Here is a 16,915-nt window from a genome sequence, read left to right as displayed (position 1 = left end):
CCAGTACTCTTGCCTGTAAAATCCCATGGATGGAAGAGCCTGGTGGGCTACAGTTCCTGGGGTCACAAAGAGTAGGACACGACTGAGTGACTTCACTTTCACTTTTCACTTTCATGCATTGGAGAAGGAAATGGCAGCTCACTCCAGTGTTCTTACCTGGAGAATCCCAGGGACAGGGGAGCCTGGTGGGCTGCCATCTATGGGGTTGCACAGAGTCGGACACGACTGATGCGACTTAGCAGCAGCAGTAGCAGCAGCAACATGGTACTATAATGATGGATACGTGTCATTATATATTTTTCCAAACCCATAGAACGCACATCACCAAGAGTGAACTCTAAATGTAAACTATGGACTCTGGGTAATAATGATGTGTCAGTGTGGGTTCATCAGTTATAACAAATGTCCCACTCTGTAGGGATAGCTGTGCATTTGTGGAGGTGAAGGGTATATAGAAAATCTCTGTAATGTCTCTCAGTCTGTCTATTAGCCTAAAACTGGTCTTTAAAAATAGTCTTAAATACAAATGTGTAGTCCTGTGCAGTAGGATTATTTTTTGTTTATTTCACTCAGAGAAGCAGCATTCATCACACAGGAAACCAAGATAGTAGACCGGCTAAGGGGGTCCTTAAAGCTTCATGGGCTGGACTTTGTGTGATTCTGAGAGGTAAAATTTTAAAATGGCCTCTTCCACCTATAGGTATCCTTTTGATGTAGAGATTTTTTTTTTTTTTTTTTGCCAACCAAGGTTCATTTTCTCTCCCCTAGTAGTTTAAGTGGAGGCAGCTAGAAAGGAAGAATCCTCGTAAGTATGTGGGCTGAAAAGCAAGCTGTTATATATAATACCACTCATTGAGGATTATATTTCTTTTGTTTCTTTCCAGGTTGCCTGGAAATGTTAGTAAGTGTAAAATAAGTGTTCTAGGATCATATAAGTAAGAGAGAGTATGTGAAAATGAAAGTTATTCAGTTGTGTCTGACTCTTTGTGACCCCATGGATATACAGTCCATGGAATTCTCCAGACCAGAATACTGAAGTGGGTAGCCATTCCCTTCTCCAAGGGATCTTCCCAACCTAGGGATTGAACCCAGGTCTCCCACATTGCAGGCAGAATCTTTACCAGCTGAGCCACCAGGGAAGCCCAACTGGGGTGGGTAGCCTATCCCTTTTCCAGTGGATCTTCCCAACCCAGGAATCAAACCCAGGGGTCTCCTGCATCGCAGGCGGATTCTTTACCAGCTGAGCTACAAAGGAAGCCCGTAAGAGAGAGTAAGTAAAGCAGGTTTTAAAAAAAAGTTATTTGTGTATGTGTGTTTGTGTATTTGAGTTTTGAAATGCTAATTGCATTGTTACACTGAATAGACAGATATAGTATATAATATTTCCCAAATTTGTTTGACCATGGGATTCTTCTTTCATAAGTTTTTTACTAAAATCCAGGACATAAGTAGGACAGTTCATAAAATTCTACTCTAGATTAATGGACGGAATAACAGGCCAGTTGGAAAAGAATCTCTTGCTGGCATGAAAGCAAATACCTTTTGCTACTTTGTGTTGTTTTCCTAATTCAAATGGTAAAATACTTCTCATGTACTCAGTCTTAACAAATTAGATACAAATTAACTCATCCTCTGTGGCTTCAGAAGCATAATTATAGATTAGAAGACCAAGTGGCCATCTTTGGTTTTGGTTTGATTTGAATAACTTGTTAAAAATCAATGATTTTTAAAACACTGCACTCAACAGAACTTTCTGCAGTGGTAGAAATGTGCTATATCTGTGCTGTTCTGTATGGCAGTCAGTAGCTACATGTGGTTATTAAGCATGTAAAATGTGCTAGTGAGGCCAAGGAACTGAATTTTCTGTTTTATTTTTGTTAATTTAAATTATTACATGTGGCTAGTAGCTTCTGTTTTGGACAGTGCAGTCTTTAGAATATATTTATATATATGTGCAATTAAAATGAAGTAATTCTTTTTTGGAAAAGCTGAAACTGATGAATATACTTAAGTAATTTATATTCATGTCATTTTATAGCCACATGATTGAAAGAATTCTCCCAGTGGTTTTGTACTTAAAAAAAAAAACTATGTAATTTACTAGATAGATTTCAGGACCATAAATTTTTTTTTTCATAAATATTTTTTTACAGTTATTTTTTATGTATTTCTTTTGTATAAGCAGTACTACATTCCAAATGAGCAAAAGGGTTTCACATTCAGTTTGAAGAAAAGAATGACAATAGGAAGAAAGAAGGTACCCTCAGATGAGACCCCAGATTTAGTTTCATTTGCCATTGGTGTGCTGGCCAGAACTGAGGCATCTGCAGAATTTTTCCGGTTATTGATTTATCTCTAAGTTGGAGATACAGTTTATATAAATATCCTTTGAAAAAATTAGAGCTTACAAAATGAAAATAGTGTTATAAATGTTATTGTTAAATAATTATGGAACATATCAGAAATTTGACTCATTTTCTGCAAATATACTTTTGAGTTTTAAACATTGATCCTTAGTCATTTGATATCATCTGATTTTGGGTTAGAATAATGCCTGTGTTTGGTAGAAAGGCAAAAGTATTAAGGCATGTAGATTCTCAAAAGAAAAGTTTGACAAAACTATCATAATTGAATAATTTTAGAATAAATTGTTAAAGATATAACTACTTAGGGATTAATTTCAGAGTAGTTTTTCTTATCTAACACTGAGATTAGGAAATTTTAATAAGCAGTTATTTGCAAGCAGCTTATTTAATATATGAATAATACCTCTTTGCACATGCCAGCTGAATAAAGTATTTTACTCAATAATATGACTAAATAGTTTCACTTTAGTATTGAACTCTTAAAGCAGTTTATATGTATTTTTATTCAACTAGCATTCAGTTGTTACTGGTTTTATTTTGGAGTATCATTTCTTTTTTTTTTTTTGGAGTATCATTACTTTTAAGAGCTGGTAATTATTTAAAAAGTTGTCCACAAGCATTTTGAATTGTATAGAACTGATGGCTTCCTCATAAGAAGTTGTGCATTATGTAGAGTCACAGATGTAGCCTCAATATAAATCATGAATTTTAGGTACATAATAAAAAATAATTTTAAAGCTATATATATTTATATTTATGTGTGATAATCAATGCCCTTTGTCTGTCTTAAAATAGTGGTTTTAATGTTCCCTAAGTTGCAAAAATCTTCTCATATATTAAAGATGATAGTTTTACTATTTTTCATTTTTAATACAACCAGTAAACGACCTTACTATGTGGCAATTAATGTTTTATGGTATATTTGGATGAAGTGTGTATTATGGATTAAATCACTCAAAATGTTGTTTTAGGTAAAAGCAATTCTGTTTACTGACATGTAGCTCAGTTTCTTTTTGTTTTTTAAGATGCACTGCTTTAAATTATAGTCAGTTTACAAAGGATTAATTTCCAGAGTAAACAAGCAGCTCATACAGCTCAATACCAGAAAAACAAACAACCCAATCAAAAAGTGGGAAAAAGACCTAAACAGACATTTTTCCAAAGAAGACATACAGGTGGCTAACAAACACATGAAAAGATGCTCAACATCTCTCATTATTAGAGAAATGCAAATCAAAACCACAATGAGATATCACCTCACACCAGTCAGGATGGCCATCATCAAAAAGTCTACAAACAATAAATGTTGAAGAAGATGTGGAGAAAAGGGAACCCTCTTGCACTGGTGGTGGGAATTTAAATTGATAGAGCTGCTATGGAAGACTTAAAAAACTAGGAGATTGCTTTAAAAGCTAGGAATAAAAGCACCATATGACCCAGCAATCCCACTCCTAGGCATATACCCTGAGGAAACCAAAATTGAAAAAGACACATGTACCCCAATGTTCACTGCAGCACTATTTACAATAACTGGAACATGGAAGCAACCCAGGTGTCCACCAACAGATGAATAGATAGAGAGCTGTGGTACATATACACATGGAATATTACTCAGCCATAAAAAGGAGCACATCTGAGTCAGTTCTAATGAGGTGGATGAACCTAGAGCCTATATAACAGAGTGTAGTAAGTCAGAAGGAGAAAGATACATATCATATACTAATGCATATATATGGAATCTAGAAAGTTGGTACCAAAGGATTTATTTACAGGGCAGCAGTGCAGAAGCAGACATAGAGAACAGACTTATGGACACAGGGGTTGGGGAGGAGGGAAAAGGCGAAATGTATGGAGAGAGTAACATGGAAACTTACATTTTGATATGTAAAATAGATAGCCAACAGGAATTTGCTGTATGACTCGGGAACTCAAACAGGGGCTGTGGTAACAACAACCTAGAGGGGTGGGATGGGGAGGGAGGTGGTAGGGAGGCGACATATGTATGCCTATGGCTGATTCATGTTGATACGTGGCAGAAAATAACAAAATTCTGTAAAGCAATTATTCTTAGCAAAAACAAGAGCAAATATTATAGTCAATTTAGCCTAATCTTTTCCTATTTTTATAACAACATATTTTTATATAAACATGCTTGATGTTTTTCAAAAAACAGTACTACCTATCAATAGATATTTGACATAGAGGTAATCTGTAAGCCCACTGCTTCTAAACACATTCTGTTGATTTTACTTCTATTTTATGTAATAAAAATACCATTTCATAATTAGCTTGCCTTTTCTCTTTAAAAAAAATACCAATATGCATATTTCACAGTTCTCTTTGAATTTGATAACTTTAAGTTATTGCTGCTGCTGCTGCTGCTGCTGCTGCTAAGTCGCTTCAGTCATGTCCGACTCTGTGCGACCCCATAGATGGCAGCCCACGAGGCTACCATCCCTGGGATTCTCCAGGCAAGAACACTGGAGTGGGTTGCCATTTCCTTCTCCAGTGCATGAAAGTGAAAAGTCAAAGTGAAGTCGCTGAGTCATGTCCGACTCTTCGTGACCCCATGGACCACAGCCAACCAGGCTCCCCCATCCATGGGATTTTCCAGGCAAGAGTACTGGAGTGGGTTGCCAGTGCCTTCTCCATTAAGTTATTAATGTTGATGTAAAAAGCCAAATGTTTTGAGTAACATTACTCAGAGACATCTTAGATTGACTGTATCTAAGTTAGAATAATAAACATTTCACAGGGTCATGAAAGTCCTAGCTTTTAAGGTTTTTAGTATTTAGTATAACCCCATAATTGATATGTGCTAATATGTTTGAGTTGCTATGAGATTAAGGAGTAGAGACAAAATTCCTCATTTTTTATTTGTTTCTTTTTTTAAAGACACCTAGTTGTTGGGCAGAAGAAGGTGCAGAAAAGAGATCACATCAACGTTCTGCATCATGGGGGAGTGCTGATCAACTGAAAGAGGTAAGTTACTTCTGTTTCCAGTCTGTAACATGCTCTGGTCCTAGCAAATTCTTAACTATTTCCTGAATGTAATGATACTTCCTGTATTTGTGATAAACTTACCTCTTTCAGAGTTTTAAGGGTTGCTTTCCACTTTTTGGTGAATAATTCTGAGTTTACATCATTTGTGCCCTTCATATTTTTATGAATATTTCTTATGTACTCACTGAGATTTTTTTGCCTTTCCAGAATGAAGTCTGATTTTGTGTAATTTTATCTTGTTCATTTTAGTTATTTTTCCCCCATTTCAGCGTTCTTGTTCTTGAATCACAGCAACTAGAACTATAGATCACAGTTTTTACAAAGGTACGATAAAGTTAGAGAAACTTAAAGTTGAAAGATCATCTAGTCCATCTCCTGTATAAATACTTGTATACTTATAGTTGACTCACACTGTTGCACTCCAGAGACCAACACAACATTATAAAGCAATTATCCTCCAATCAAAAGTAAAAAAGAACAAAGCACTCCTTAGAAAATGTTCATTATAGTCATTCTCAGTGAAAAAGCTCATCACTTTGCAAGGGAACCAAACCAGTTCAGTTGTTGCAGCTTAAGTTGTTAACTAGTTTATTTTGTAGATTGAACTTAAAATTATACCCCTAAGTTTTGACTCTGCCCTCTGCATCAATATTGAAAAAGTATAATTTAAATATTTGAAAGGCTTGCAGTATGTCATTTTCCTCCAGGATAAACATTGACATTTCTCTCAAGTACATTTCATATGATAGTTTCCATACCTCTTAGTATCATTTTCTTATACTTTAGGTATCAGTATTTCTCATGTACTGTGGTATCTGGACTGAACAGATATAGTAGTCTATTCGCATAGTCTGTTGCCTATGACTGTGTTACATTTTTAGTTGCTTCATTACATTATTGATGTAGAGAAATCCTCAGCTCCTATCCATGCCACATACAAACACACATGCACAAAATCAATTTTTACCAACAGCAACAAAAAAGGAAGCTGACTCCAGTATATCTAGTTTAAGATAGGCATTGAATATATATATACATGCATAGACTATTGAGTGATATTGAATAAAAAGTAAATTTGCTCTTTTATCTCACAGGTAAATATAATCTTAAAGCTATAGCCAGGATTTGGTGTAGTTGAACTTTGGACTACAGCAGTTCATGATATACCCTATTAAAAAGGAATGGCTGACATGACGGAGTGAGAGATTTAATTACTCTCCTCACAAAAGAATAATAAAGCTGGACAAAATAATCAAAACAAATTCAGCACTCTGGAAATCAATCAAATTAAGAAACCTTATTCATGGAAAGTACTGAACTCCTCAGGGTAAGAATAACACAAGTTTGTGGTGTTCTTACTTGGTGCTGCGCTTCTTTCCCTATTCCTCATCTCCAACTTTGCAGATGTGGTATTTCAGCCAGGACGGGGCAGGCCTTGAAAACCAGAAGCTTTGCTGCCCCTGCTGGAGAGAGAACCTTGCTAAGGGAGTATTACAGAGTAAAATAACGTTCTTAGTTGCAAAGTAGGAAGGACCTATGGCTCTGCTGATCTGAGATTGTGGGGTGATTTCTGGCAAGCCCAGACTCACAGAGTGGCAGGATTTTATAGAGAGTTCTTGGAAGTCAGACAGTCTTGGAGGCTTGATAAGTTCACCCCATATCCCAGGTTGACTGGAGGCTGTAGAATAGTGTAGCAGAATATCAAATGGGCCCAAGTCACCCACTTCTCAGTGGGTAGTATAGCTTAAGAATAAGCGGAAATGAGACCAAACAGGCCCAGTGGTAATAAAATCTGAGGCCAGCTTGTAAAAGGCCCAAGTTTTGAATGCACTCCTCATTCCACACACAAACCTCATTCAGATATACACACATCCTGAGAGTGGAAGCTTTATTGGACTGAGATGTTTGAGTAAAATGTCTGAATAGTGTTTTGCTAAACAGTAAGGTGACACTGGTGGAGAAGGCAATGGCACCCACTCCAGTACTCTTGCCTGGAGAATCCCATGGATGGAGGAGCCTGGTGGGCTGCAGTCCATGGGGTCGCTAAGAGTCGGACATGACTGAGTGACTTCAGTTTCACTTTTCACTTTAATGCATTGGAGAAGGAAATGGCAACCCACTCCAGTGTTCTTGCCTGGAGAATCCCAGGGACGGCAGAGCCTGGTGGGCTGCCGTCTATGGGGTTGCACAGAGTCGGACATGACTGAAGCGACTTAGCAGCAGCAAAGAGTCAGACACGACTGAAGTGACTTAGCAGCAGCAGCAGCAGCAAGGTGACACTGGAGACCACTTAAAAAGGTATGAAAAAGCCAGTCTTAGAAAAATGAAGGGGCAGGAGAAATGGAGGAGAGATGTCAGTGGCCACATATTGTGGGCAAAACAGACTTTTAGTCTATCAACTGCTCTCAAACAAAATCAGAATCTAGTTGCTCCAATATATTATCTAAAATGTCCACATTCAACAAAAAATTTAGACATATGCAAAGAGACAAGAGAGGATTACCCATACTTGAGGAACTATGCCTGAAGAACTACGGACGGAGGTTTGTAACATTATACAGGAGGTGGTGATCAAAACCATCCCTAAGAAGAAGAAATGCAAAAAAGGCAAAATGTCTCAGAAGGCCTTACAGATAGCTGAGAAAAAAAAAGAAGCAAAAGGCAAAGGAGGAAAGGAAAGATATATCCATCTGGATACAGAGTTCCGAAGAACAGCAAGGAGAGATAAGCAAGCCTTCCTCAGTGATCAATAGAGGAAAACAATAGAATGGGAAAGACTACAGATCTCTCCAAGAAAATTAGAGATACCAAGGGAACATTACATGCAAAGATGGGCACAATGAAGGACAGAAATGGTATGGACCTAACAGAAGCAGAAGATACTAAGAAGAGGTGGCAAGAATATGCAGAAGAACTATACAAAAAAGATCTTAAACCCAGATAACCACGGTGGTGTGATCACTCACCTAGAGCCAGACATCCTGGAATGTGAAGTCAAGTGGGCCTCCCTTAGGAAGCATCAATATGAACAAAGCTAATGGACATGATGGAATTCCAGCTGAGCTATTTCAAATCCTAAAAGATAATGCTGAGAAAGTACTGCACTCAATATGCCAGCAAATTTGGAAAACTCAACAGTGGCCACAGAACTGGAAAAGATCAGTTTTCATTCCAATTCCAGAGAAAAGCAATGCCAAAGAATGTTCAAACTACCACACAATCGCACTCATCTCACACGCTAGCAAGGTAATGATCAAAATTCTCCACGCTAGGTTTCAACAGTACATGAACCAAGAACTTCCAGATGTTCTAGCTGGATTCAGAAAAGGCAAAGAAACCAGAGATCAAATTGCCAACATCCGTTGGATTATTGAAAAAGCAAGAGAATTCCAGAAAAACATCTGCTTCATTGACTATGCTAAAGCCTTTGACTGTGTGGATTACAACAAACTGTGGAAAATTCTTCAAGAGATGGGAATACCAGACCACCTAACCTGCCTTCTGAGAAATCTGTATGCAGGTCAAGAAGCAACAGTTAGAACCTGACATGGAACAGTGGACTGGTTCCAAATTGGGAAAGGAGTACATCAAGGCTGTATATTGTCACCTTGCTATTTAACTTATATGCAGAGTATATCATGCAAAATGCTGGACTGGGTGAAACACAAGCTGGAATCAAGACTGCAGGGAGAAATATCAATAACCTCAGGTTTGCAGATACCACCACCCTTATGGCAGAAAGTGAATAGGAACTAAAAAGCTTGATGAAAGTGAAAGAGGAGAGTGGAAAAAGCTGGCTTAAAACTCAACGTTCAAAAAACAACGATCGTGGCATCCGGTCCCATCACTTCATGGAAAATAGATGGGGAAACAGTGGAAATAGTGACGGACTTTATTTTCTTGATCCAGAATCACTGAAGGATGGTGACTGAAGCAATGAAATTAAAAGACGCTTGCTCCTTGGAAGAAAAGCTATGACAAACCTAGACATCATATTAAAAAACAGAGACCTTACTTTGCCGTCAAAGGTCCATATAGTCAAAACTATAGTTTTTCCATGAGTCATGTATGGATGTGAGAGCTGGACTATAGAGAAAGCTGAGGGCCACAGAATTGATACTTTGAAGTGTGGTGTTGGAGAAGACTCTTGAGAGTCCCTTGGACTGCAAGGAGATCAAACCAGTCAATCCTAAAGGAAATCAATTGTGAGTACGCATTGGAAGGACTGATGCTGAAGCTGAAGCTCCAATAATTTGGCCACCTGATGTGAAGAGCTGACTCACTGGAAAAGACCCTGATGCTGGGAAAGATTGAAGGCAGGAGGAAAAGGGGACGACGGAGGGTGATATGGTTGGATGGCATCACCGACTCAATGGACATGAGTTTGCACAACCTCTGGGAGTTGGTCATAGACAGGGAAGCCTGGCATGCTGCAGTCCATGGAGTCGCAAAGAGTCAGACATAAGTAAGTGACTGAACTAAAATGATTCTTGAGGATAAAAAACAGTCAGTAGAAACTGTATCTAAGTGTCTCCATATGTTGGATTTAGCAGACTGAAACATCAAAGCCCCTATTATAAGTATATTCAAAGAACTAAAGAAAACCATGTTTAAAGCATTAAAGGGAAGTAGGACATCTATGACTCAATGAATAAAGAATATCCACAAAGATGCAATTATTAGGAAAAAATATACAAAACTCTATAGAGCTAAAATGTGTAGTAACTAAAATTAAAAATTCACTAGATGAACTTGGTAGAAAATTTGAGATGGCAGAAGAATCAGTGAGTTTCAGTACAGGTCAATAGAATACTCTCAAAGAGCAGAGAAAAAGATGGAAGAAAAGTCAGAAGAGCCTCAAAGGGAAACATTCCTGTGGGGAAACATTAAGTTCATATGTATACACAAAATGGAGATGGAGGAGAGGAGAGGGGAGAGGAGATAAGTTTGAAGAAATAATGACAGAAAACTTTGCAGATTTGATGAAAAACAATCTATGAATTCAAGAAGCTCAACAAACCCCAAGTACAAAAACAAAAAACTACACATAGACACATCATAGTTAAACTGCTGAAAGCCAAAGGAAAAGAGAAAATCTTGAAACTGGAAGAAAAAAATGACACGTTACAGTAGGGGACCAATAATACCATAATGGCTGATTTTTTTAATCAGAATTGTGATAAATATGGTTTCTAGTGAAACCGTAAAGTGGGAAATATTCAAAGTGCTAAAAGAAAAAATATCAACCAAGTATTCTATATTCAGAAAACCTTTAAAGGTGAAATAAAGTATTCTGAGATAAAGATTCACAGAATTTCCTGCTACTAGGCTGTCTTACTCTTCATACAGTTCATGGGGTTCTCAAGGCAAGAATACTGAAGTGGTTTGCCATTCCCTTCTCCAGTGGACCACATTCTGTCAGACCTCTTCACCATGACCCGCCCGTCTTGGGTGGGGTCGCAAAGAGTCGGACTAAGCGACTGAACTGAACTGAGGCTGTCTTACAAGAAATACTGAAGGTACTGACTCTAGCTTAATTCAAATTGATAGGAAAATTTGAAGAGTGTTGGGTATGGCAAATATGTGAGTAAATATAAAACAACCTGTAGATACATTTTTCTCATTTTTCTACCTATTTAAAACACAAGATTACATGAAACAATAATTATAATACTATTATGCTGGGTGTATAACATATACATTAAATATAACAGTAATAACACAAAAGAGGACAAGGGAAAAGACATATTTTAGAATATAGATTCCCATTTACTGGAATTAAATATTATTTTGAAGTAGACTATAATAAATTATCTGGTCCCATCACTTCATGGGAAATAGATGGGGAAACAGTGGAAACAGTGTCAGACTTTATTTTTATGGGTTCCAAAATCACTACAGATGGTGACTGCAGCCATGAAATTATAAGATGCTTACTCCTTGGAAGGAAAGTTATGACCAACCTAGATAGCATATTCAAAAGCAGAGACATTACTTTGCCAGCAAAGGTCCATCTAGTCAAGGCTATGGTTTTTCCTGTGGTCATGTATGGATGTGAGAGTTGGACTGTGAAGAAGGCTGAGCGCCAAAGAATTGATGCTTTTGAACTGTGGTGTTGGAGAAGACCCTTGAGAGTCCCTTGGACTGCAAGGAGATCCAACCAGTCCATTCTGAAGGAGATCAGCCCTGGGATTTCTTTGGAAGGAATGATGCTAAAGCTGAAACTCCAGTACTTTGGCCACCTCATGCGAAGTGTTGACTCATTGGAAAAGACTCTGATGCTGGGAGGGATTGGGGGCAAGAGGAGAAAGGAACGACAGAGGATGAAATGGCTGGATGGCATAACTGACTTGATGGACGTAAGTCTGAGTGAACTCTGGGAGTTGGTGATGGACAGGGAGGCCTGGCGTGCTGCGATTCATGGGGTCGCAAAGAGTCGGACATGACTGAGCGACTGATCTGATCTGATAATAAATTAAAATTCTTGTTATAATCCTTAGAGCAGTTCCTGACAAAATAACGCTATATAAGAATAGGAAATATCAAAAGTAGAATGCTGATGCTGCTGCTAAGTCGCTTCAGTCGTGTCCGACTCTGTGTGACCCCATAGACAGCAGCCCACCAGGTTCCCCCGTCCCTGGGATTCTCCAGGCAAGAACACTGGAGTGGGTTGCCATTTCCTTCTCCAATGCATGAAAGTGAAAAGTGAAAGTGAAACCGCTCAGTCATGTCCAACTCTTTGCGACCCCATGGACTACAGCCCACCAGGCTCCTCCATCCATGGGATTTTCCAGGGAAGAGTACTGGAATGGGTTGCCATTGCCTTCTCCCCAAAAGTAGAATAAAACGATACAATAAAAAATATCACAAAAGAAAGCACCTAGAGGAGGAAGAGACAAGTAAAAAAGATGTGACACAAGTAGAAAAATAGCAAAATGACAGGAACAAATCCAGTTATTTAATTACATTCAGTGAATGGAGTGAACATTCTGTTTAAAAGGCAGAGATTGTCAAATTGGATAAAAAAGCAACACTCACCTATATCTTGTCTATAAGAAACACACCTTGTATTCAAAGATACGAATAGGTAGGTTGCAAATAAAAAGGTGGGGAAAGCTACACAGTGAAAAGAGTAATGATGCTTTCTTATCAGATGAAATAGACAAAAAATACTACTGAAGACAGAGACATCTCCTAATTGTTTAGACATCTAACACAGTCTCAACATGCATGAAGCACAACTATGGAAGCAGAAATCATTTTGCTTAACAATGTTTGATAGAACTGGGTAGAAAACCAGCAAGGAGACAGAAGAGTTTAAACAGGATAATCAGTCAGCTTGACCTAACATACATAGAAAACTGCCCATTGACTGTAGAATACACATTTTTTTCAAATTGAAGCATTTTCTGGGTTAGACCATAAACTGGGCCATAAAACAAGACTCAATAGGTTGTGAAAGACTCAAATCATGTAACAGAAAATAATCTTGTAACAAACCCAAATATTTGTCTTTTAAAGAACATTTACCTAATACCAAAAAGGAAATTTTAAATATTTGAATAAATGAAAGCAAAAAAGACAGCTTAGAATTTGTGTTTACAGATAAAGCAGTACTTCAAGGAAAAGTTATATGTAAGTGCACATATAAGAAAAAGAAAATTCTCAAATCAGTACCTAAGCTTCCATCTTAAGAAACTAGACAAAGAAGAGAAAATCATACCGAAAGCAAGCAAAGGAAATGATAAAGAATATAGCAAAAACTAATGAAACAGAAAAATAAGAGAAAAGTCAATGAAATTAAAAGTTGTTTTTTTGGAAAGATGAACAAAGTTGACAAACCATTAGTTAGATTGACCAAGAAAGAAAATATACAAATTACCAAAATGAATAGTGAAAGAGGGGCCGTTACTACCAACCTTTTAGAACGTAAAGGTTTTATAAAGGAATCTTATAATCAAATGTGTGTCATCATTTATTAATAGAACATAAGATGAAATGGATAAAATTCTAGCAAGATAAGAATTACTAGAAAGAAACAAATTACCAAAACTGATTTAAGAACAAATAGAAAAATATGAGTATAAATTGTAGCAATAAAGAAATTAAGTAAGGAATTAAAAATGTTCTGCAAAGAAAATCCCAAGGTTTGATATGGTGAATTCTATCAAATATTCAAAGAAGAAACAATCCTTCAAAAGCTCTTTCAGAAAATAAAAGAGAAGGGAGCACTCCCCAATGTATTTTATCAGTCTAGAGTTATGTGATGTTGGCAGGCAAAGATACCTCAAGAAAAGAACATTTCAGATCAGTTTCTCTCTTGAACATAGATGTAGACATCCTTAACAAAATATTAGCAAACCAAATCTAGCAACTTATAAAAAGGATTATACACAAAGAGCGAGTGAGATTGGTTCTAGAAATGCAAAGTTGTTTTAAGATCCAAAATTCAATTAATGTAAATACACTATATTAATAAACTAAAGAACAGGACCACATAATTATCTCAGTAGAGTCAGAGAAAGCATTTGCCAAGCTCCAGTATCTATTCATGATTAAAAAAAAAAAATCTCTAAATAAACCAGGAATAAAAGAGAATTTTCTCTGCCTGATAAAGACCGTTTCTGAAAAACCTACAGACATCATCATATTCAGTGGTGAAAGCCAGAATGCTTTCCTCCTAAGATAAGGTAGTGATGTCTACAGTCACCTTGTCACCACTTCTCTTAGTATGGTACAGGAAGTTCTAGTCAGGCAGAAAAAATGAATAAGACATTTGGGGATGGCAAAACTGTCTTTATTCACAGATATATGATCCTATATATAGAAATTCCTAGGGAACATACAAATATATAAATTACTAGAACTAATACAAGTTCAGCAGGAAAAAAAAATCAACATACAGAAATCAAGTGCTTGTCTAGGTATCAGATGTGAACAATCCCCAAATCAGAAAATAATTTATTATAGTTGAATCAAAAATATTAAAATATTTAAGAAGAAGTATAATAGAAGCAGTTAAAAATTTGTATACTGAAAACAAAACTGCTGGATAAGGTTTTTAAAAATTGAAATAACTAGAAGACTGTTCATGGATTGGAAAACTCAATATTATCATTAAGATGGTAATTCTCCTCATATTGATTTAGTGTAACCCCTGTTTTTTCGTAGGGTTTTTGTTTTTGGTAAAAATTGACAAGATGATCCTAAAATGTATGTGGAAATGAAAAGGACCTAGAATGGCAAAAGTAATTTTGAAAACAAGGAAAATTTTGGAGAACTACTTCTTATATAATTTCACTACTTCTTATAAATTTATATTAATGAATTTGGCAAAATACTAGCATAAAGAAAAAATATAGATGATTCAAAATGGTGAACCCAAGGATAAATCCTTGTATTTTATGGTCAGTTTTTAGCAGAGCTGCCAACACAACTCAGTTGAAAAGGACAGTGTTTCTAACAACTGGTACTAGAATAATTACATATCCATAGCAGGCCCACTTCTGGGCATACATCTGGAGAACAACATGAGCTGATAGGATACATGTACCCCAGCGTTCACTGAAGAGCTGTTTATGATAGCACACGGAATCAACCTAAATGTCCATTGACAGAAGAATAGATAAAGATGTGGTATATGTGTGCAGACACACATGCACACACACACAATGGAATATTCCTCAGCCATTTACAAGAATGAAATAGTACCACTGGCAGCAACATGGATGGACTTAGAGACTGTCATACTGAGTGAAGGAACTCAGAGGAATATTGTATGATATGGCTCATATATAGAATCTAAAAAGAAATGATACAGATGAACTTACTTACAAAACAGAAAAAGATTCACAGACTTAAAGAATGAACTTATGATTGCAGGAGGGAAGGATAGGGGAAGGGATAGTTAGGGAGTTTGGGATGGACATGTACACACTATTACATTTTAAATGGATAGCCAACAGGGGCCTACTGTATGGCACATGGAACTCTGCTCAGTGCTGTGTGGCAGCCTGGATGGGAAGGGAGACTGGGAGAGAATGGACCCATGAGTCCATTTGCTGAGTCCCTTTGCTGTTCACTTGAAACTATCACAAAATTGTTTGTTATACAAACAATACAAAATTAAAAGTTAAAAGAAACTTAGATCCTTGACACTCATCATAGAGGGAAATGAACTCAAAATGGATCATAGTCCTGAATATAAGCTCTAAAATTTTAGATCTTCTAGAAGACCTTGGATTAGGCAAGACATTCTTAGATACAGTACCAGTAGTAAGGCCATAAAAGAAAAAAAATTGAACTTCATTTAAATGAACATTTACACTACATGACTAAAAGGATGAAAAGACAAAACCAGACAGAAATATCTGATATAGGACTTACATCCAGAATATATAAAGAACTCTTAAAAATCAATAAGAAGACAGCCCATTAAAAAAAGGGTAAGATACTTTGATGGAAATTTCTCATCAAAGATGTATGGATGGTAAATTACCACATGAAAAGGTAGTCAACATCATTTGACATTAGGCAAGCGTAGATTTAAACCTCAGGATACAACTACACACTACTACAGTGACTGTAATTTAAATGACAGATAACACCAAGTGATGGCAAGAATGAAGAGCATCCGGGACCCTCAACATTGTTCGGAAAATAAAATGTTACACCCAACTTTGAAAAACAGTTTTGACAGTTTCCTTAAAAGATAATCAGAGATACTTCCCTGGTGGTCCAGTGGTTAAGAATCTGCCCGCCAGTATAGGGGACACAGGTTCAATCCCTGATCCAAAGAGATCTCACGTTCAGCAAGTAAGCCTGTGTGCCACACTGTTGAGCCTGTGCTCTGGAACCCATGAGCCACAATCCCTGAGCCTGCGTGCCGCACCTACTGAAGAGGCTCCTGCACCTGGAACCTGTGCCCACAACGAGAGGCGCCTCCGCAAGGAGAAGCTGTGCACCGCGGCAGACAGTGGCTGCCCCGCGCTGCAGCTGGGGAAAAGCCTGCACAGCAGCAAGAATCCGTGTAGCCAAAAATGAATGAATAAAAACTTCATCAGAAATTTAGCATATAGCCCAGCAATTCTATTTCTCGGACTCTATAAGAGTCTTGAAAACACCTCTAAAAAAAAATTATAAAAATAGCCATTGTTTGGTAAATGGATAAAGAAAATGTCATATATTCATGCAATACCAGACTGTTCAGCAATAAAAAGGAACACTGTGATGAATCCTGATACATGCTACAGTGGGAATGAACTTCAAAAACGTTTTACTAAGTCAAGAGTCAGCACATTTTGTTTTTCTATGAAAAGCCAGATAGTAACTATTTTATGGTGTGTGGGTCACAGAGCCTCTGCTGCAGCTGCTCAGCTCCACTGCTGTAGGTGAAAGCAGCCATAGACAGTATGGAGTGTGATTATGTTCCAATAAATTGTATTTACGAAAACATGTGGCATCCTAGATTTGGCCTGCAGACTGTAGCTTGCCACTCCCTGCTAAGTGAAAGAAGCCAGATGAATAAGATTACATATTATATGGTT

The 16,915-nt window shown here is 37.2% G+C and overlaps 1 protein-coding gene across 2 annotated transcripts in view; it reads left to right on the top strand.

Moving 5' to 3' along the window:
- Nucleotides 1-16,915, top strand: part of GLCCI1 (glucocorticoid induced 1) — a 105,662-nt gene that overhangs the window by 48,142 nt on the left and 40,605 nt on the right. For both annotated transcript variants that reach the window (XM_070369800.1, XM_070369799.1), the window contains exon 3: nucleotides 5,262-5,348. In XM_070369800.1, the coding sequence (XP_070225901.1) occupies nucleotides 5,262-5,348 (87 nt within the window). The remainder of the gene's footprint in view (nucleotides 1-5,261; nucleotides 5,349-16,915) is intronic.

Source organism: Bos mutus, chromosome 4 (assembly GCF_027580195.1).
Source record: "Bos mutus isolate GX-2022 chromosome 4, NWIPB_WYAK_1.1, whole genome shotgun sequence".
Lineage (NCBI taxonomy): Eukaryota > Metazoa > Chordata > Mammalia > Artiodactyla > Bovidae > Bos > Bos mutus.
This window is presented reverse-complemented; position numbering and strand designations above follow the sequence as displayed.